Source organism: Pocillopora damicornis, chromosome 12 (genome assembly GCF_964200805.1).
Source record: "Pocillopora damicornis chromosome 12, jaPocDami1.2, whole genome shotgun sequence".
NCBI lineage: Eukaryota > Metazoa > Cnidaria > Anthozoa > Scleractinia > Pocilloporidae > Pocillopora > Pocillopora damicornis.
The window spans coordinates 15,853,109-15,875,580 of NC_142681.1; the positions used below are offsets into that span (position 1 = coordinate 15,853,109).

Below are 22,472 nucleotides of genomic sequence, written 5' to 3' on the forward strand. Positions count from 1 at the left end.
AAAACAGAGATATTGTAAAGTCGTTCCCTCGACGCATCATTGCCATTAATAAGACAGTCGGAAACAAAAAAGCTTTTGAAATCCGATTAGGACTGTAAAATCCAGTGTTTGTTTTTCATGTTTATATTGGGATCATTGATCTAGAATATGTTAAATCCAGTGACGAAGTATTTGAAGATAATTACGGCGATTCATTAAAGATCAAGTGAAACAGGAATGGATGATTTTTAGGGAGATTACTAAAATAAAATAAAAGATTATTTTTAGAGAGCATTTTTCGCTCTTCCAGTCCACGTATAGTTTCCGTGCATGGAAATCTTTACTCAGCACAAACTTGTAAGGCCCTTGACCCCTGGACCTTTCAAACTTGGCAGGCAGTGGTTGTTTTTCTCTTAGAGAATATTTCCTCGCGATGAGAAGCTTTCATTAAAAAAAAAAAGAAAAGAAAAAGAAAAACAAGAGGGAAAGTAGGCAAATGAACCTAAAAGCGACAATTTTCCTCAAGAGTGGGTCAATTGACGCTTCGTTGTCATAGTAGAAAAGCCCTTTCTATACAATTTTTCCGAAAATGTAAAACATCATGTTACGTCATGCACGGCGACGCTGACATTTAATTCTTCTCTTATTTAGCACCAAAATAATTCGATGCCAAATTTTTAAAGAGAAACATGTACTTAACCGATAAATATGCTCTGTAAGTAACAAGCTATCTTGAATGAATATGTTAAAATGTAATTTTTGCTGATGGACAAATCGATTTTTTGGAGATTCTTCTCATTTTTGCACGAAACATGGCTTATTAGGCGACCACTTTACCGATCCTTTCAAATAGCGCCCACTCTTCCTTTTGCATCAACAAGGAAAGTGGGTTTGGTATCTGACCTTGAAAAACTCTTGACACTAAAAACAACAGGCTTAAAAAATTTCGTGAGTTATTGAGCAATAGGTGATTTGAAGTAACGAGTTCTCGATTGCGACACACGTGGTGTTACATTGTTTAGGTAATTCGAGCCTCATATCGAGGCTGACACTGGCTATAACTTTGGCGCGCATTCTCTGTTGTTGTCACAGCCACATGCTCTCTATGGAGATATATGTAAATTTATCTAGCGTACCCCAAGAGCTTGAATTCAGCGCAGAAAACCGGTTTTAAAACCATGAACATGGATAAGAGCAAGAGCAGTGATATGGAATCGAGCGAAAAAAAATTGATTGAGAAAGGGAAAGAAGCAAACGGCGAGCAGACTAGTGATGCTAGTGGCAGTAGCAGCGCTGTTGATGAACGTGACGTTCAAGTTGTTGAGATAGAGGATGAACGCGAACAGTGGGGGAAGAAAGCGGATTTTCTACTCTCTTGTATCGGCTTTGCGGTGGGGTTGGGAAATGTTTGGCGGTTCCCCTATTTGTGCTACGACAACGGTGGAGGTTAGTGGCTTTATTAAATCAGAAGTAAGCTCAAAAAGGCTTAGGTTAAAGTGTTCGTTTCGTGTACCAACTCCACGATGGCGACTGTATGATTATTTAATCGCCTTCACAGGGTTTTAAAGGCCACTGAACTGAGTCGGTACAATTAAAAATTGGTTTAAATACGAAAAGCCACCTGATTTCATTCAGTTTCCTCACAGAGAGCGAGCAGATAGACCACGCCGGTTGTAGGACACAAATGAATAAACATAAACGTAGTCAGTAGTTTTACTCTCATTAGCTATGCATAGACGGTTTCCCGCTCCGCTTGAAAGTTGTATTGGTGACTTAGAAAATCCATTTAAGTGGACGCTTTTACGATCCTGTTACACACTAACGTAGATCTTGTACCTTGATAAAATTATTATTCGGTTTTGCATCCGGTTTCCGAAAACATTTTTTGCTCCCTGTCTTTGTGATTTTGAGATGAATAATTTACCCACCGACTGCACAACCATGTGGTTTTCGCGGAAAAACCACGAGAATTACAAACAAAACTTTTCGCTGGTAGTGCGGGTTGAGGATTTTTGTGTTGCTGGCCTATTCTTTTTCTTTTCGCGTTGTTGTGAGGTTTAATTTATGAGTGAAAAACAAAAATAAAGCTCAACTACCCCGGGGGGGGACTCTAATCACGTACATGGACAACATTTTTCAGCCACAGCTTACGTGAATGTCCATTGTTGTGTCTTTTCAAAGCTCTTTTTGAATGTAAACAGGACCCAAGCATTCGTAGATGAAGCAGACAACAAAACTTAGTGTATAATTTCTATTTGTTACGTGCATTTTGATCGTTGAAATTAGAAATTGCTTTAAGTACATCTGATATGTATTGTAACCGGAAGTTTATATTACCCGTTTAAATAAGTGGTAGTGTTATAAGATATTTGCCTCAAAAGGTGAATTAAAAGCAAAACTCCTTGAAGGAAGCAAGTAAAAGAGATATATTTCGTTGTAACATAAATCGCGAAGAGGAATTTCTACATCCAGTAATTGGCTAAATGAACTTTGGAACTTTGACAGCTTGTCACGTAAACAAAATTAAAGGGGGGAAAAAACTGTCTTCTATCACATCAATCTAAATCGTTTTTCTTTCATTGTGAACCAGTATTCTGCAAAAATGTAACAAACTGTCCCTATTTTTTTCCTTTAAATTTCAAATTATATTGCTCAACACCTTTTATCATGTCTAGACATGAATCTATTTTATTGTTTCACTTGTTTGGTAATCAATTATGAGTTTAAAAACATGTTATTGATTATGAATAGAAAAACATTTTATAGCTATGTTTCACAATGTTTATGCTGGAAAGCTTTGCCAAAAATTTGTATTGTAGCAGATTGTATATTAGAAAATATTGTCAGGAAATAGTTAACACTATTCCCTATTACATTCTTGCAGAGTGGTTACTGCTCTCAGACTTACTTTTCAAGATCTTTAGTGCCTTGTGGTTCATCTTTCAATGTTTCATTTGAGTTAAAAGAGGTGAACTTTGGAAGAATGCCTGCATAGAAATTGTACAATTACTGAAATATCTGCGTGGGCAATGCTTATTGATATCTCAGTAAATCGCTAATGGAGGCTTTTGTTATTAATTATTTTGTGTATGAATCTTCTTTACAATGAACCAAGCCCAGAACTTATTGCTACATTTACATATCTGTACTCATTGTTTTTATTTCATGTATTCCTTCAAGGGGCTTTCCTCATTCCCTACCTAATCATGCTTGTGTTGTGTGGAATACCAATGTTCTACATGGAGTTGGCTGTTGGCCAGTATTTCAGCCTTGGGCCAATAGGGACATGGGGTGCAATTTGTCCATTGTTTCAAGGTAACAATGAAGCTTTTCTCAGAGGAAGGTAGTTTTGGTGTTGTGCATTTACTTGACATAGTTCAGAGTGATTAAAAATTAGGTTAACTCTTAAACATCAAAAGGAAAAATGATTCATCAGATTGATAACAGAACATTTTTTTGTGGCTTGGTCACATGAACCAGTGTTTGTGGAAATAATGTCCCCTCACTTGTCGGTAAATCTCTTACCAGTAATTTCATTGCCCTTCTTGACAATAGAACTTGTATGCCAAAAATGTGCAGAAGTTAAAGGGTGAGAAGTGATGTTTAAACAAGACTGAAGTATCTTGTTAATTCAAGATGCATTAATTTATTTTGTATTATTGAACCTTGACCCCTAAGTGTAAGTTATAAGCGAAGGCCAGCTGTTCTTCTATACATGTGCAACCCTTACTGAAGGTCAAAGAACACTTTTGGGAAAAGCAGTATTAAGTAGGTCCCCTGTTGCTGAAAGGGCCCCCTTGCCTTACTAAAGATGACTTGACTTGACTTGAAGTTTGTTGCAAAACATGGTTTGTGATGTACTCATTGTCCTGATTACTTTTCTTTGTTTTCTTTGTTATTCAGGTGTTGGATTTGCAAGCATGATGGTGTCTTTCCTTGTTTGTGTTTACTATAATATCATCATTGCTTGGTGTCTTTACTTCCTCTTCTTGTCATTCCGCAAAGATGTACCTTGGAAGTCGTGTGGAAATTGGTGGAACAGTGAGAAGTGTTATGCTGGGCGGATTCCAGAATGTTCTTCTGGCCTTTCTAATGGCACAGTTGTCCTTGCAAATAGCACTGCTGCACTTGCTAATTCAACACTCAAAAACTGCACAAAGGCAGCAGTAGATGATTTTTCTTCTCCAGCCCTAGAGTACTGGCAGTAAGTCATCATTCATTTTTCTTTGTTTCTCTTGGTGAATTATCTGGTTATGGCAGGGTAGAGTTTCCTTTTTTATGACATTGCTTGTGTATTGGAAATTGTTTTTTGGTGTTTTTTTCTTAACATGCAGCATGTTTTTGTTTTTTCTTCTCTCAGAAATTATGTCTTGCGTTTAACAGACAGCATTGGGGATGCTGGAGTTTTTAGATGGGAAATATTGCTTTGTTTGCTAGCTGCTTGGATTGGGGTGTATTTCTGTATGTGGAAAGGAGTCAAGTCATCTGGAAAGGTAACACTGGGTTAGAAGTAACTTTTTCAAAAAAAGTGAATTCTGCAAGCAGAAAAGATCAAGTTAATTAATACTGTTTTACTTCTCTGTGCAGGTTGTGTACTTCACAGCAACGTTCCCCTATGTGGTACTTTTTATTCTATTTATCCGTGGAGTCACGCTTCCAAATGCGAAAGAAGGGATTATTTATTATTTGAAACCTCAGTGGTATCGACTCAAGGATCCCAAGGTTGGTAATTGCTACATGTTCTTATACAATAATCTTAGCCAAGGATTCAATTTGTATCGAACTTAATTGGTTATTCCCTTGAACTGTGGTTGACACTCTTAATTTTCTGATCCTCTGAAACCTGAGCCATTAAAAATTTAAAGCATCAAGCAAGATATAAGTCCTTCATAAGCAGTGTAGCACCAGTTTTAATTGATGCGAAATTTTGCTGTGAGATGAGAAAACATTTTAGCTGAATTTTTATCTCATGATACCCAACAGTGAAATAATGCAGTTTCACATACTCGAAGGACATGTGGGGGAACCATCTATTTTAAAACAGATAATATTTTGTTAGATCTAATTCAGTGGCTCATTAATTAGTGAACTTAGCCAACTTAATAAATGGATGTCTCTGATCTTGATAGAGAGATTTGCATGTAACCCTGAGATGCTGTCTGTGATTTCATTCAAGTGCAAAGAAACAAAAACCTTTGTGTTAAGGGATGTGTTCTTTTGTTTAGGTATGGGTTGCAGCTGCAACACAGATTTTCTACTCCCTTGGAATTGGCTTTGGTTCTTTGGTGGCCATGGGAAGTTACAACAAGTTCCACAACAATGTTTTCAAGTGAGTAGTTTCATTGTACTTGTGCTTTTAGTTTGTGAATGGTAACCTCATCCCTGCACAATGATTGGCTGCCTGTTTCTGCCAGCCCTCTAGACATTGGCTTGCAAGCTGTGTGGTTTGCAGGTTAGGGCAATGCAGTTGTTACTCCTTAAAAGACCTGCAAAATTCAGTGTGTTTGTCAAGGGAAGGGGAGGTAGCAAAGTTCCCTTGTATGCAAGTGCAATCCCTCTATCAATAATATAGTGTTCTCTGTAACAAAAGAGCAACAATTTTTGAAGTTTTTAACTCTTAAGGTATAACCTCTCTTTTCTTTTGTATTCAGAGATGCAATGATGATTTCTTTGATCAACTGTGCAACTAGTGTTTTTGCTGGCTTTGTTATTTTCTCTACACTTGGCTTCATGGCACATAGCCTCAACAAAAAAATTGAAGATGTGGCAAGTTCAGGTACAGATAACTAATTATTTATGCTCTCTGTGCATGAAATTTAATGTTATCTGAAAAACTAAACAATTCAGCAGTATACAGTAGTGACAGTCTTTTGCAAGGCAGGTCTCTTAACTTTTCTGAAATTGCTAGTGGTGGTTACTTTGTAAACTGTCTTGTAGGAAGCAATTTTGTATTCAAAATTTTGTGTACAAATATTGCGAGATCACATAATGAAAAATGTCTGACAGTTTCCAAATTTTTGTGGTAGGTATGAGTTTCCCACTCCTCCACTCCTAAAGTGGAGCTTTAGATTGCAGTTTGGAAAAAAATTCTAAGGGTATTAGAGATTTTTAATTCTTTTCCGTGATTCCTTAATTCTCCATCAAGTAAAAGAAGCTAAATATCTATGCTGTACTTTCTTTGTTTAAGGTCCTGGCCTGGCCTTTGTGGTTTATCCAGAAGCCATTGCTCAGATGCCAGTTTCGCCTCTTTGGGCTATTCTGTTCTTTTTCATGCTGCTTACTTTGGGCCTGGACAGTCAGGTAGAATCACTTTCAGCAAATCAAAATTTCTTTTTCTCATGCTTAAAATCTGTTTTGAGCTTATAGAAGGAAATACAGGTATAAAAAGGAAAGAAAAAATATATATACAAAATTTTAAGTTTTTACACTGTAGTAATGCTGTTGAAAAGTAGAATTAACTTACCCAAGTATCTCTTTTGTTAAAGAAGTTTGTAACAATGAAGGACTTGAACAGTTTTTGAGCTTGTTCCATGTAGTCCTGCTGTTAAGCTCCACCCAGCTGAGCTATGAAGCTCTTTCAGAAGTTTCAGAAGTCCTTCCCCTTCTTTGTTGCAAAGTTTGCACTATTTGAACTTAAGGGGCTCTTTCTTCTGTTAGTTTGGTATGATGGAAGCAGTAATTACGGGAGTTGTGGATGAGTACCGCATCTTCAGAAGACACAAAGAACTCTTCATCCTGGTGGCTTGTATTTTGTGCTTCCTCCTGGGCTTACCATGTGTCACACAGGGAGGAGCATACGTGCTGAACCTATTTGACTACCAGTCAGGAGGTGTTTCTCTTCTGTTCCTGGCTTTCTTTGAAACTGTAACCCTGGCCTGGATTTATGGCACTGACAGGTTTTCTCTTGACATTGAGAAAATGATAGGTCGTCGTCCAGGAGCTTGGTGGTGGTTTTGCTGGAGGTTCTGTGCACCTCTCATCATGGCAGGAATCTTCTTGTTCAGTGTATCGCAATGGGGTGGTATCTCTTATGGTGACTATAAGTATCCACCATGGGCTGAATTTATTGGATGGCTAATTGCCTTGTCTTCAATGCTCTTCATTCCTGGAGTGGCAATCTACAACTTATACATGACACCTGGCACATTTATGGAGGTGAGTAGAACTTCACAGTTCTAAGGGAAATCTGATTTTAAAGTTGCCATTTGGGGATTTGAAATCATTTAGCATTAGTCTTTTCTTGAAATTTTTCTTTGTTCTCATGTTAAAAAAAAACATGTGCCAAATATCTTGACATGGAGGGAGATTTTTAACCTTTGGATATGTGTTTTTCCATTTTACAGAGACTTTACATCTGCCTGAAACCAGACCCAGTTGTGCAAAAAGAAATTGAGGAAAGGCAAGGTCTTGAACACCAAGTTGAACTTATAAAAGTGTAAAATTGGTGAGAAGTTCTTCTACTTTTTTTGTTTTTTGTTTTGTTTTTTTGTGAGGAATGTGCTATCTTATTTTTCATCATCATCATCATCATCATTATCTAAAAACTGCAAAACAGTTACTAATTGTTTTTGGTTCTCTTTTTCTTTAGAGGGTTAAAGATATTGATTTTGTAAATATAGTCTGAATTGCTTCAAAGAAGATCAGAAATGTTCATTTGGTGATGCTATATAAATAGAACAAGGATTGATCCTGCAGCCCAGCACTGGCCAAAAGATTATTGGTGATATACATGTACATAACTCTTACATGCAAGAATGGATGTGTATATGTAAAGATGTGGCATGAGACTTCAGGATTCAGTGCTGGTTGTTGGAAGTGTGGATAACACTACCCAGTGAATAAATCTCTATCCAGTGGGTAGCACAGTACAGTTCTTTAGCTCTTATGTCTGATGTCTGCAGGATAAAAATTTATTCATTGGATAGAATTATCTGCCCTTTGAATAACTGGGTCCTGTTGTTCTTCTGATTTAAGTATCATAAAGAGCTCCATGAGGAAGCACGATTCAAGGTTATTTGGTGAAATTTTGCCACCTCTCTTGTAGTTAACTGTAAAGTTCTCCTAGTCGGTATTGTGGTACCAAAACATCAGCCTTCCCTTTCCTTCATGTAGTATTGAACTTTACTGTAAAGCCAGAAAAGAAGAAAGCCTTTAGAAGTTTAGCTTTGTTTTTATCCCAAGTGGTTTAGCAACACTGTGTGTTAGGTGTTGGTACTTCTGAATATAGTCTGAATGAAGTTGAACTTTATAATATGAATGCCCACATGTTTTAATACAGGTGTCTATATTGCTTAGTTGATTGGAGAAAAGTCTACACTGTTTCAAATTATAGGTCAACTCTTGTGTTAACGAGTGGCTTGGAACCACCTGGTTTGAGATTATGGTGACTGTGCCATCATTTTGTAGATGTGACCCCTATTCACACAACTCACTTTAAGAAAAGTGTAATTACAATTACATTGCTAGCTTTTTTAAGTTTCACTGTAAAAGAATTTAAAGTTAGCCCTCTGGTCATGTCCAAATCTATTGTAATTGTTAAGCTTTAAGTTTTAAAAGAAATGTTTAATTCATTTGTGCTATGGCAGGGTGTTAATACACCTGTACAAAGCAAAGTAGTTATTACACATACATACATGTTCATATTGTTTAGTATTATCACCAGCTACTGCTCGAGATTATTTATGTTATTAAATTGTTGAGTATACACAATGAGAAACTGCATCGACCCTAAAATCATTAATCTGCTTATTAACCCTCAAGTGTTAAAAGCTGGATAACATATTAATGTCTGATACTGTTATTTTTGTGACTATCACTTGACATTAGATCTTGACATTTGATATTAGATCTTCTTTGTAATTCATTTACTGTTTAAATACTAGGCTGCATAATAGTTAGCTTTAAGAGACTTCGTTTCTAGAGTTCATTTCACTTGTACTGATTTATATAAATGTTGGAGTTGTGAGATTTTATAATAAATACTACTTCAGTGCAATATTTTGGATTTTGTTTTCTTCTGTGCAGGGACTCAAAATCGTGCTTTAGAACAAATACAGCAAATGCCTCTTTACGACTGGAATAAAGAAAACAAAGTTAGCTTGCAAACCCTTTTTTAATCTTATGCTTTTCTTAGCGTTGTCGGGACTCTTACCAACATTACAGAGAAGGAATATAGAGGGACAGTTTCGATACCGAGGATTGGAAGCGTACTTATCATTAACCCATTGAAAGTAAGTGTCCCGAGAGATCTTTAGAATATTGTAACGGCAAGATCATTTTGACCCTCCCACCTAATTATTTAATACTGAAGTGCGAGGAGACTGTGGAGGCATTCTCTTGTTACTTGTTACCCTGCCTCCTTTGACATCATTTTAAGTACTCAACGTCTTGTCAAGGGCCAGAGTTTAAATTTGGGTCGTTCTTATGCAGCCACGGATCGCTGTCGAGGTGTTAATGCTCTTGTGTGAGTTTTCAAATGCCTTTCGAATGCGTTTCGTTTTCCTTTTCATGCCACATTTTATTATAACATAGCTGGTAAATTTGCCTAATCAAATTCAATTGCACGACCGTGCTTCTTATTCCTATTGTGCATGCTCATGACGTCAGCAAACATCTCGAGAGAAAAAAAAATTTCCATCGGGTTGAAAATGTTATAAAACAATTGGTTCATATGTCAGCTGTGCGTTCATAGAGATATGAAGCACTTGGGAAGTTTGGAGAGCACTCAAGAAGCTAGAGTTGCTCTCGGCTACGCCTCGAGCAACTCTTACGCATCTTGCGTGCTCTCCAAACTTCCCGCGTGCTTCATTATCTCGATGAACGCACGCTGACGTATGAACCAATTGTTAACTTGTATATGGAATTTTCACGTAGCACACTCACTTGTGATGGGGAGCAGAAGAGACACTACGAGCGAACTAAACGAACGACTTTAGTGTTATCTCGGAAATAAAGAAAATCTCAAAATTAGCTCGATGATAATGCGGGTGACCAAGCCGCAATTGATTTTGATATTGCATCTGATGGGTTGAAAGGTTGGATCGGGTTTTCTAGACCAATCAGAGAGCGAAGTTAAGCAAATCCACTCCATCTCTCTTTCAATACTGACTTTAAAATTACTGTTGCTAAAGGAAAGTTTAAGTACAAATTAAACCCCTGCAGTAGTACCAGCAATTTACCTCGCAAATTAGGAGTGTATTTGATGGTAAACACTCAAGGGATGGAAAACCCACCTAATGCTCTTGGATGAGACAATCAGAAAAGAACAAGTCGCCAGTTCCTGAAGCAGAAAACCCAGTATTGTTTAAAAAATATACAGGAAAAAAGATCTTGCTCATTGGGTACGATTAAGAAAGATTGCAGGTAGGAGCTAAAAATTTGAGCCAACCCTTTACTCTTGGAATCTGATTAAATAATATTTTATCGAGGAAAAAAAGTTAAGATCAGCGCAGCGTACAAATCACTCGCTGATGAATGGTGGTTCGTATTTCTCACTCAGTTTATCGACCGAAGCTGCATTTCAAAGACGCATGAAATATACACTCAAATGAGAGGACGTCATTAACGGTTATCAGTCTTCTGTAAATAGTAGACAGAGAGTTGTTGCAATTAAACGGAGAAGAGTACTTTGGAGAGATTGAAGATAAAACCTGTGTACTGTGTTGGCCAGGAGTACGGATTCTTTTGATTTTTCCCTTTTATCTACGCTAAAATAACTGCTTCGGAAGTCACGTCAAAATGTAAGCTACTTACTTGAACTACATGGCAAATGAAAGAGGATCATGGCTGTGACACAAAGTAGACCTAAAAAAAAATTTGAATTAGTGTTCCATTTAAAGAGTTCGCCTCCAGGTGACATCGAATTCTCAGCAGAAAGTAACACCATCAGAAATCACACCTTTTCCGCCCCCTCCTCATCATTTTGACTCAATCTGAAGCCCACTAAATGTTTGATCTACATTGCAAATATGTTAACCCTCATTTGGTATTCATCTCACGTGAGTTTTACTCAGAACTTGACACTTGCAGCTCAGAACTTCGCTTGTCTGTTTGGTTTTTAGCTATTGGCCTCTAGTTACAGGTTTTTTTTGTAGACAAATGATAGCTCAAGATGTCATAGACAGTCCTAGCGTTTGACTGTTGCAGTTAAATTGTTTGTTGATCTTTAAGAGGGTCTGAATGGGGGGGTCAAAATGTCGGTTGTCGGTTAAAATTTCATTACTTTGTCGGTTGTCGGTTAAGATTTTTGACCTTTGTCGGTTGTCGGTAAATCTCAGTTAATAATTAAAAATACACGTTAATTATTCACATTTATTATGCAATTTGCCCAGTTTTAAGACTTTAAACTCTAGACGAAGTGTAATACTTGTAATAATTCATTATTTGTTTTCACTTAAACCTCGTTAACGCTGTTTTTTAATTTAGCAACGTGCTCATCTACCCCACTTTTGTTTGCAAATCTAGTATACCGATAAAATTCACCAAAGCTTTTATTAAAGATGTGAATTTGTTTCCTGTCGACTACGGGGCATCGAAGTAAATCAAGAGAGGTAAATTCTACAAAGAATGAAACACCCACTCTAGCCCCTGGGATACCTAATTTTAATTTGTAAGCTACGGAAGTCTTTTTTTCCGAGACGTCCACAAAAACTCACTAAACTTATTATTCAACGGCTCTCGTGGCTTTTCTGCGAGGTTTCTTTTTTTTCTCTTTTTTTTTGCCAAAAATTTGGTTGTCATACGTATCAATCTGCACCGTTAAATGGATTTTTTAACTGTTAGTACCTCTTACATGTCGAGACGCACTAACGCACGAACAGCCCTGCCGGATCGGGTAACACACGCTCTGTTGACAACCTCTGGATGTTCTTCAAAATCTGATTCCTCGTCATCCGAATCTGTCTCATACTCATCGATTTGTACTTCTCTGTGATCCTCAAACACCTCAGTAACATCCCCTTCGTCCACAAATTGTATGCTGACAACGCGTTGTGCATTTGCTGACGATACAGTGTTTTCTTCAGGATATCGAAGCCTCTCTTCAGACTCGTCGGTGTGGTGAACGGCGTAGACAGCTGGCGGCAAGGCCCCAGCCTTATCTTTTGTGGTCTCACTCCTAACCGTCCGTTGGCGAACTGGTCTGTAACTCTCTAGCCACTCTTTGATCTGTCCTTCCATCCCTGGTGTTATGTCCTCACTTGGCAAAGGTGTCATCGTAGCTATAGCAGAAAGGGGCATGGCGGATTGAGGTACCGGATAGTAGGATTTGTCATGCGTGTAGTACTTTGCTGCCCATCTAGATGTGTGTGTTTATAAACAAGGAATACCGTAGAATTTCCAAAGTAGCGAAATTTATGACTTTTGAAAATCAGGTAAACGAACTACAAGTGCTAATTCAGCCCTACCATCCTGAAACTTTTGAAGGTCTCCTTGTTGCCTTTCGTTTCTCTCGATGTCGCCTCCTTCAGTCATGATCCTCTTGGCCAGATTTTCATCTTCTTTTGCTTCTTCTCGTGATTTCCGTTTCCTTCTCACTTTTGACTCGTCACCTTTCTTCTCAGTGTCGTTCATTGACTTCTGCTTGCTTTTATCAGATGTAGCCGGCGCCTTCAGCAACACTACTGGCTTTCCGGTCCAGTTTGTGACCTCTTGGATAATGTGTACTAAAATATTAAATACCGCGTGTTTTAAGTTTTCTCTTAAGTAGGCTTTTGAGAAACTTACACAGTTCTTATCAGCAAATGCTCGTCAAGATGTATAAAACGTGCACATCGAGCGAAATCTCTCGTGCGTAGCTTCCCTCGAGGAGAGAATTGAATATTATTTGAACGTCTGGTTTTCAGAAACGAATAAATTTAAGGGCGTGTATAAATAAACGGGGTCTTTAATATGTTAAGCTACACTGTTGTTCATTCACCAATTAATCAGAAAGAAGCTTATAAACTGATTTACTCGCTACTTCTTTGTAGAGATTTTTCTTCTCAATTTTCGCATTCAAATGGACGGTGAAAAAGAAAAAAAAAACATTCCGCTCCACAAAACAACAAACAAAAAACGGTGGAACCAGAGTTTAACCACGTTAATATTTGAGCTTAATATTTAACTACAGAACTAAAGTGATTCATCAAACTCCGCTGCACGCGTTCCACACTTACCCATATCAAACTCTTTCCCCAGCGCGACGAACATTTGTTTTTCTCGGTTCCAGTTGTACGCGACCACTAACCCCACCTAATACGTATGCTCTCCGTTGCGAATTTTCAAAATGGCAGACAGGCCAAAGAGGGAAATAAAAAAAGCAAAGCGATTTTTCAATGAATACGCAACATACACCCCCGTTAGAAAGGCGAATCCACGAAAGAAAGATACAAAACTGTATGATATTGAGATCAGGGAGGTTGACAAAATCAACAAGAGGTTGAAAATTCATTACGTTGGCTATAGCACATGCTTCGATGAATGGAGACCCTTCGGGGCCGATGGAGGATCAGGATACTTTCCGTTTGTTCGCAGCGAAAAGCTGTTCATTCCATCGGAAAGCTCTCTAGAGGATAGAAAAGAATCGTTCCATGGCCAACTTGCTCGTGAAATAAAGAAAAAGCTTTGGTCTGGACGGCGAGAGGACCCTGATATAAACATAGACCTTAATGTTGACCAAGATGTTTTCATGGAAGGTCTTGGGAGTGTTTTGCCCGGCGTTCTTCAAAGAGGGAAGATGGTTTACCAATTGGAGTCAAATAGGGTGCTTGATTCATATCTGGGGCTGAAGTGGGATGAACGAATTTTAAATCTAGCTGGAGATTTTGCCTATGTAATTCCAGGAACTATTAAGTATTGGCTGGGACAAAGAAGTCCAATCATTGAATACAAGCTCATCGGGGAACAATATGCTAGAACAGAAGTTGAAAACAGCAACTTTATTACATTTCAGTTTGTGAGAGGTGATGGTAACAGGAACAACTACCATGCCAACAGATGAAATAACAATCCATTGTTAAAACACTGTGTAGCATCTTGGCCAAAAACTTGAGATTCACAATCAAAAGTTCCAATATTATTTTACAGTTACATTATTTTACAGAGTCACCTGGCTTATGGCTGGAAGTGAGGTTGCTGGTGACCTTGTTTTGATACAAACCCCTTTGCTTTTCTTGTGTTAATACAGGCTAGTTAATTCATGGGCCAGGTTACTGAATAAACTGTAAAATGACCTATTTTGGCAAAGAAATTAAAGGTGATATTTAAGGGTACTAGAAGTATTAAATGTTTTGATCCTGAGTAACATTATGATCAAACTAAGGCAAGATCAGGTCAGGAAATCCTTCCTCATAAACCAAATGACATATTTTATTACATAAAACTAACAAAACTTACTAAAACTAAACTAACTCTGGTTAATATTGAAGCTGGCATCTGGGAATCCATTTGCCACCTTCCTTCACAAGATGTGCACAGCAAATTGGAGCTGGACAATTTTTGCATGAAGATGTGCATGTCTTGATGTTGTGGCCTTTGTTTGAACAGTTATTGCATTTGTAGGTGTTCTTAACCCTTTCATAGCCTGCTGCCTCCAGGAACTGAATCCTGTTTTTCTTCAGAAACAGTTGTTTGAGGGCATCAACCCCTTTGTGATTTGTGGATCTGAAGAAATCTTTAGAAGCTCTATCATTGTATTTTTCCAAGCCTTGCTGTGTGTAATATGCTATGTTCTGATAAAGTGACAGGAACTCAGGAACATGACAACATAGTGCATGCATGTAGGGAGTGACATCTTTTGCTTGGTAAACTTTGAGAAAGTGCTCAAACCATGATTTGATATTTCTTTGCAGTTCAAGAATACCCTCTTCAGATGTAAAATCTAGCTTCAAATCACCAATTATGTCCATAAATTTAGCCCAGATCACTTGTATGTCTTTGTTGTGACTGCAGTGAGGGAGAAGCATAGGAATGTTTATATTCTGAAACAGTTTCAACTTTTCTGGTCCAGTAAGATCTCTATATTCCAGCTTTTTGCTCTCTTTGTTGATTCTAAAATTAAAAGTGATTCCCATACTTGTGATATATTCTTCGTAACATGCCATGTGTTTATATTTATCTCTCGGGAATCCATCAGAGAAGGTTTTTTTTTTCTCAATAGCATCACTTCTTCTTAGCTCTCTTATGAACAAGTCAATCAAAACATCTGAAATCCTCAGAAAAAGATGTAATGTATCTATGATGACATGGTCCATAGGTATAAAATCAAATAATGGTTGTGCCTTACAGTTAAATTTCTTTTCAGTGGAAAACCTTGCTATTTCGGCAACAGTTCTAGCACCAAATTTGGGGTCATTAATTGACCATGTTTTACTTGTGTCCCACCGTTGCTCCCTGGGACACTTGCACCACACACAAGCATAATCCTCATTTGCCCTGCCTAAACCACATACCAGTGCTAAAAATTTCAAATCTCCACCTAAAAAGTATTCAATTTTATAGGTGCAATTATTTGCACTTATCTCCTTTAAGTTTGCCATTTCCATTTGAAGGTCTGCTAGGCTGTCTCTCAGATTATGATATGTCTCTGTAGTTTTTATGACAGCAAGTACATAATTTCCCTTCTCAGCCATTGCCACATCCTTTTCGTTGAGAATAGTAAATGTGAAGTTGACAACTGTAAGCCGCTTTCCAATATTTGTACCATCGCCGCTAAGCTTGATCTTAATAGCTTCTCCATCATTAATTTCTCCATTCTTCTGAAGCCTAACAATGTGCTCTTGCAAACTTTCTGCAAATCCTAACTGAACACCTTCAGCATCTCCTGGTGTTGGTTTCAAGTTCCATTTACTGTTTAGCTCATTAATTCGCTTCTTGATGGAATATGTATTGGGGAGACCATTAGCCTTAATGGCAATTTCATGCCAGGCCTCATTTGAAATATTGAATTTATCTTTGAGGTAGAGCCACATATTTATGTTATCAATGTCATCATTATCAAGGGCCTTTGGGTCAGACTCTGTAAATGGTAGCTCTCCCTCTCCAACAAGATTGAAAGTTTCATATTGATTAGTCTCAGTGTTGAGGACTTCAATTTTGGTTGCAACAAAATTGTACAGCCCAAGAAAAGAGAGTGTAGTTTGGCACTCGTCCTTCAGTTGGTTTTTAATTCTCTTTTGATGGTGCTTAGAATAGTCATTAAACTTCTTCTTAGCAGGGCCTCTACCTTTTTTCCCATTTTTAATCACTTTTTTGGCCAATTGAATAAATTTTTTCTTGTAGAAGGCCCCTTTCTTCTCAGCTTTCTCGAGAGCTTCTCGGGCTTTTTCATCCACTCGCAATCGCTTTGCCTTCTCCTGTACCAACGATTCTTCTAATTTTCTTTTTTCTCCCCTTAACTGGCTGTTCTCATCTTTAAGCTGATGCACATCAACCTCGTTGTAATACACCTTAAATCGATACCGAGGGCCCGCTTCCAAATTGCTAAGAAGTGCATTTAATTGCCTTCCGCCACGATTACTAGCTTTCTTGACAGCTTTCTGAAGGCTGAATATTTTCTTTCTGAAGACTTCTGAAATGCGGCTATTGATTATTACACCTCGTATACCTGATTGCTCAAACACTTTGTTTACGATTGTTGAAAGGATCGACTCATGGTTTTCTCCGTCTTCGTCTTTACATTGCTTTGAAATAGTATAGATTAGTAAGCTGAAACGAAAAATTGATCGGGGAAGTTTACGAAAAATACAGCCAACAAGCTTAGAAAAGGCATTTATTTAGACTTCGTACTGCGACATACTTCACAAATCTTACTTGTTTATCTCGTAAGTAAACGATGGCAGATTAATTCCTGAAGCGCTCTCTGATTTTCCAGATCCCTCTCCTACTGCTTTCACGCTTACAAAACAGGAAAAAATCAAAAGTAGGAAGACACAGCTGTTTTGAAACGCCATTTGACGAGAGTAAATCTGCTTTTTGTTCGACACTTTACATATCAAAACAAAGGAAATTCGTTACTATTTTGATTCTGGCGGTACATTTTTAATTTGCGCCTGCGTAAAAGAGATATCGTTTGAGACCCTTCGCTTGGTTGTGTTTTGATCAAAAACGCCTTGTTAATTTCACGCAACCGCTCGGAGAAAAGGTAAAAATGACGGGGGTAAATCTGCTTTTTATTCGACACTTTACATATCAAAACAAAGGAAATTTGTTACTCTTTTTGATTCTGGCGGTACATTTTTAATTTGCACCTGCGTAAAAGAGATATCGTTTGAGACCCTTCGCTTGGTTGTGTTTTGATCAAAAACGCCTTGATAATTTCACGCAACCGCTCGGAGAAAAGGTTAAAATGACGGGGGAAAAACTTTACCTTTAAGTTAGAAAATTAGCGAAATAGAAAGCCAAAATATTATAGTTTAAAATTTCAGAGGTACATTGAGTGCTTTTTCCGTAGAGAATTCGCACGATGGTAAAATATTCGAAAATTACACTCGATTTGAGTGGAGCGTTGAACTGGGCGTGGTCGCTATATTCATGTTAAGACTATTTGTACCCCATGAATTTGATATGTTGAGCTCACTGCTACTTTCATCCGATATTAAATTTGGAAGTTCAAGCTGCCATTGCCCATCCGTCACAATTGCAAAATTTTCGCATTTGCCCGCAGGCGATTTCGCCAGGCGAAATAACTTTAACGAAAATCCGCCAATTCCATATTGATGTGCCTGCTCCTTTAGACCTAAAAACTCCGTAAGATGCTTTTTTTAGTTCAGATACTCCTCTATGAGCTTCTTTGTCTACTGGGACCCTGCTTCGATGACGTTCGATGGCGACTTCTTCACCTTTTCGAAAAAAACTCACGATGACTTTAGCAATCCCAGTCATGACCCGACCGCATGAACAAACAACGAGTAATAAAAAGACAACAGCAGGGCGTCTCGTCGGCTCGATTGTGATCCGCTGTTCTTGAAATGAGACAGCAGGGCGTCTTGTCAGCCCGATTACGAGCCGCTGTTCTAGAAATGAGCCCACGCTGCTCACCGAAAAGAAGGATCCCGTGGATTTAAAGTAATTTGAAGACAAGAAATTCTATAATTCGGCTAAATTTGGAATTAATGTGGTTATGTCGGGTGAATAAGGATTTTCTGAGCTAGAAATCATCAAAATGCTGTTCTTTCTGAATACAAACATCCCTATCACGTCTGACCATGTCGGTTGTCGGTTGTCGGTTAGAATTTATTTGTCGCTAGTCGGTAATTTTTTCCCCGTTTCGTCGGTAGTCAGTAATTTTTTACGCCCTTTGTCGCTAGTCGGTTAACCCCATTCACACCCTCCTTTAACACTGGTTTTTTTTTAAATCCTTGCACGTGGCCGGCTCAATTCAAACAAGCCATAAAGAAGCGGAGTATTGGTCTTCTCGGAATTCATGTAAGTCGTGAACTTTCGTTATTTAGCACATAACTATAAGCCACTGACACTTCTGTGGGCTTTGAGACAAATTCGGCGTTACTGTTAAGTATGGAGCGACGACCCTATCTTTTCTTCACATCCGCTCTATGCTGCTACTGAGTATTTACCTTTAATCTGGCATGACGGTTTTGCCTCTCGCCTGGTGGGGAGAGAACTTGCATATGTAAATCTATCGTCTTTGAAGTAATCATCGAGGACAAGAGAAATTGTGGGACTTTTGAAAAAGCAGGCATAATCAAATTATTAACAGCTTGACGACATTTGTAGGACACTTTTTCTAGGGATGGTAAGGTAACTCGTAAAAATGTTGTGGTGAATTATTGTCGTCTAACAAGCTGAAGTATATACAACAAAATTTAGCCTTTGTTTAGCGAACCTGTGGGAAATATTTCCATATACCCCAATACCCCATACCATTCTACAACAAAGCATTCATTCCAAAGGTAAGCTATTGTTTTCGCCATCTGTTGGTTTCTTTATGAAATAACTGTATGCCGAATGGTGTTTGAGTTCGTGCGGATATCTTGTTTACCTGCGTTGTAAACAACCTTTTATTTGTTTAGACCAACATTTATCATGAATAGTGTAAAGAAGAATTCCAGCTAACTCTGGAGAAACTTCTTCTTCCTTCGAACAACCCTTTCATAAAGAATTATCGAGGTCCAATGATTGTCTCAATCGCGGCTTAAGTTAGACCTCGTTGCACGGAGAGGAAAGTGATCTTAAAGCTTGCCTCACGAAACACAATTGAGATAAATCTTAAGGTTTTCGTTCGATCCCCGAGTCAATTTTATCACAGGATTCCTCCTTTTTACGACTTCCTCCTCAATAAAACAATGACATTCATTCTGCCTTAATTTTAGTTGTTCATCGCCACTGGAATTGTTTCTTGAACAGCCATCAGAAAAGGGTGGACGACTTGAAGGGGAATGCAATAAGTCATAACAAGATTAACGTCATGGAGACAGATACAGGTTTGAGATACAGGTCAGTCTATGTTGATTCGCGTTGATAGAGTGCATTTCGATCGAGTGACGTAAAATCAGAACCAAAGTAATCACAGAAGGATTTACGTATTACCCCATACTATAGTAAAAAAAAAAAAAACCGTAGTCCCAAGGGCAATCTTTTGTTTCCGCCATAGTTTTTTTTATCCGAGAACTGTATGCATAATGAAGTACGCGGCTGTGTGGAAATCCTGCCGTTATCACGATGGCCAAACCGAGAGAAGGAACAAATAAAAAGGAGTGATGAAAAATAAAAGTAAAACGAGGAAGCTTTCTGAGGCGCAGGCAAATGCGAGTGACTAAGTCGCAAGAAGTTGTAGTTTGAGAGGATGTTAGAGATTTTTCAGACCAACTTCAGAACGAAGTAAAGTGAAACCAAGAAAATTAATCCCAGATTACTTTGGATGGAAAGATTTCCGTATTATCTAATGTTATTCGAAAACAAAGCCACAGTCCCGTCGGTTTTTTTTTTGTTTTTCGCAAATTGTTATCTTGTTCAAAGGACTGCATGTGTAATGAAGTATGGGGTTACATTGAAATCTTACACTTTCGACTCTCAACTGAGTTCACTCCTTACACTCTACATCAGTATGCATATTCTTCTTTCTGTTCTCAACCATTTTCTAAGGTGCCGACAAGGAGAATTTGTCTCACAATCAAAAGCTTCTTTAGTCGGTGGTCATTTCTTTTATTCTCGTGACTTAAATGTGTGATCCAGGGGTGATATCGTATGGAGAAATTAGATGCTGGTCTATCTTAGGGGTCAAAGGATTAACTTTGTTCCACAATCGCTCCGACGAAGGGCTAACGCTCGAAACGTCAGCCTTAAAACTCTTTACAGCGGCCAATTTACGTTTTCAACTCGGTTAATAACACTAAATTACTACATTTAGGAGGCCAGTTTTTCGACGAGCAAATTAACCCCAATCCGTCATTTGCTTCAACGAAAACCCGTTCAACCATATGACTGGCTTGTAATGCTTTACGCCTTTTCGGCTTTGACATTTCATCGAATACAGCGCATGATACGTCTGAGAAACATTTTAAGAAATGTTCAGCTGAGAAGATTTTTTCTTAATTGAAAAGAATCATGCAAGGATGAGGAATCAAATTTCTGTCTTTTAAGGATTATAGGAGCAAGTGTGTGATATCAGGTTACATTTTTTCCGTTCATTGTAGATGTGTCCAGAAATGCATGTAGAAAAGAGAATAGCAGATTTGACCACATTTTGTGAACGATTTTGACAGGTTTGGCGAAATTTGTCAATCTGGAAATTTCGACGAAATTATGAACGAGTGAATACATATGACTTGGCTAAAAGGGGCTCAAAAAGTTGACGAGTTTGGCGAAAGCGACGAATTTGTCAAAAGTGACGATTCTGACGAAATTTCGCCTAGGCTGTAATTTCGTTAAATCTTCCATTTTTTCGTTACCGCGTGCATTTCTGGACACAAGTTGTTCATAGCCTTTACTAATGCCATATCCAAATTTACTACAATAGCATTGAAATTATTGTCTTGATATTTGACCTAAATTAATAACTGTTTTATCGCGTTAATGATAAGGATGAAGGACGGTTAAATACAGAACACATGAGTTACTTTCAATGCTTGTACCACTACATATTCTTGAATTTACACCACAGGATTATCGTAGAAATATTTTATCCATCAAGGAAAACTGATAACTTTGAAATTCTTCCCGTGCGTACAACTTGAGTTTACTTGTATCAACTATGCGAGGAGCAAATGATAAACACTTCATATGGGAATGTTAGCGTGTAGAAGATTCGCAAAAAATTGATCGAGTTGTTTTTTTTCTTTTAGGTTTGGAACATAATGCTTGAAGTTCATAGAAGGAGTTGCCAGTCGATTTAAGAACTCTATTGACTGAATAAAGTTCATCAAAAACTTGATTAAAAATTAAAGTTTGCGCTTTTAAAGGGGCCTATCGCAATTTTAAAAGTTATTGGGTCTTTAAAAGAGATAAGATTTTTTTGGAAAAACTATCAAGCTCAATCTTTTTTGGCGGTAAAAATTTGATCATGGGGAAAAAAGCCTGCGCTTTTGAATAATGTCTAATGTTGATCCAAAAATATATACAAGTCTTTTGGCGGGAAAAATCTTGCTTCGTGCGAATTATTTTCTCCCATTAAAAGTCTATTATACGTTTGTTTCAACACTAGATGCTGTTCAAATCTGCAGAAATTTTTCCCCTCTCGGCTACCCTCCATACGCAAAAAAAAGTAAAAGAGAGCCTACATTTTGACTTGTTACCCGGCCCTTTTAAAAGGGCGAGTTTCTATTTTATCTTTGTACACTCATTTAAAGAGAAGACAATATTGTAAATGAAGTGCTTTTATTTCTTTGTAAGTTTCGTTCCTCAATACAATTCTTAATCAACAAGTATAAATGTTTTTAACATAGGCAAGAGATGTACAGGAAAATATAAAATATATGATCTGACAAGGCAAATATAAACGAAGACAAAATTTAACTAAGTTTGATAACTTCTCCGATTTATTTACTTCCTTTAAAAAATTTCTAAATCCAAAGGACGTAACAGAACTCTCGGTCAAAACAGATCGAAAAACTGAAATGTACTACAGACAGATTTTGAGTCAAAAACAGATCAACGAAATCAAATTGAACTAAAAAGTCTAAAAACTGCTTAGCTGCGTCAAAAGGTAATTGTCATGAGAATACCTTCCAAGTGGCTAATTCTAAAACAAGCCAAAATAAGTTCAGAGTTTTTTTATCTTCTTTACAGATAGAATGGTTTCAAAATCACTGGATTCGTCTTTAACAACAGCTCCACCCAAATCAGTTTCCACTTTCTGTTTAGTTTTTTAAAACAAAATCCTAAAGCAATTGTCTTGAAGCAATTCGTTCATTTGTAGGTCATTTTTAGTTGGCAGCTCTAAGTTACTGTTACCTCTAAAATTAATTTCCATCTGATTCCCCTGAATGTCTAAGTTTTCTTCAGTTACAACTCCTCTATTCTCTTTCTTCGTGGTCCACAGCAGAAGGGAAATCAAAGGA

At 37.8% G+C, this 22,472-nt stretch overlaps 2 protein-coding genes across 2 annotated transcripts; one reads left to right on the top strand and one right to left on the bottom strand.

Moving 5' to 3' along the window:
• Window positions 1-911: 911 nt before the first annotated feature.
• Window positions 912-8,974, top strand: LOC113665820 (sodium- and chloride-dependent GABA transporter 1). Its single transcript, XM_027181540.2, has 11 exons — window positions 912-1,425; window positions 3,160-3,294; window positions 3,883-4,183; window positions 4,340-4,472; window positions 4,567-4,701; window positions 5,205-5,308; window positions 5,631-5,755; window positions 6,167-6,279; window positions 6,637-7,134; window positions 7,323-7,423; window positions 7,568-8,974. Exons 1-10 carry the CDS (start codon window positions 1,158-1,160, stop codon window positions 7,416-7,418), a joined length of 1,908 nt encoding a protein of 635 aa, XP_027037341.2. The 5' UTR covers window positions 912-1,157; the 3' UTR covers window positions 7,419-7,423; window positions 7,568-8,974.
• Window positions 8,975-13,227: 4,253 nt separating this feature from the next.
• On the bottom strand, window positions 13,228-16,727 carry LOC149036709 (uncharacterized; the record flags this gene model as incomplete). Its single annotated transcript, XM_089188610.1, has 1 exon — window positions 13,228-16,727. A coding segment is annotated over one exon (2,355 nt), but the record flags the coding sequence as incomplete, so codon positions are not given.
• Window positions 16,728-22,472: the final 5,745 nt, after the last annotated feature.

Coding starts and splice junctions, on each gene's coding strand:
- LOC113665820 (XM_027181540.2), top strand. CDS start 1,158: ATGAACATGGATAAGAGCAAGAGCAGTGATATGGAATCGAGCGAAAAA. Junction 4,184..4,339: donor CCAGCCCTAGAGTACTGGCA/GTAAGTCATCAT, acceptor TTCTTCTCTCAG/AAATTATGTCTTGCGTTTAA. Junction 5,309..5,630: donor TTCCACAACAATGTTTTCAA/GTGAGTAGTTTC, acceptor TTTTGTATTCAG/AGATGCAATGATGATTTCTT.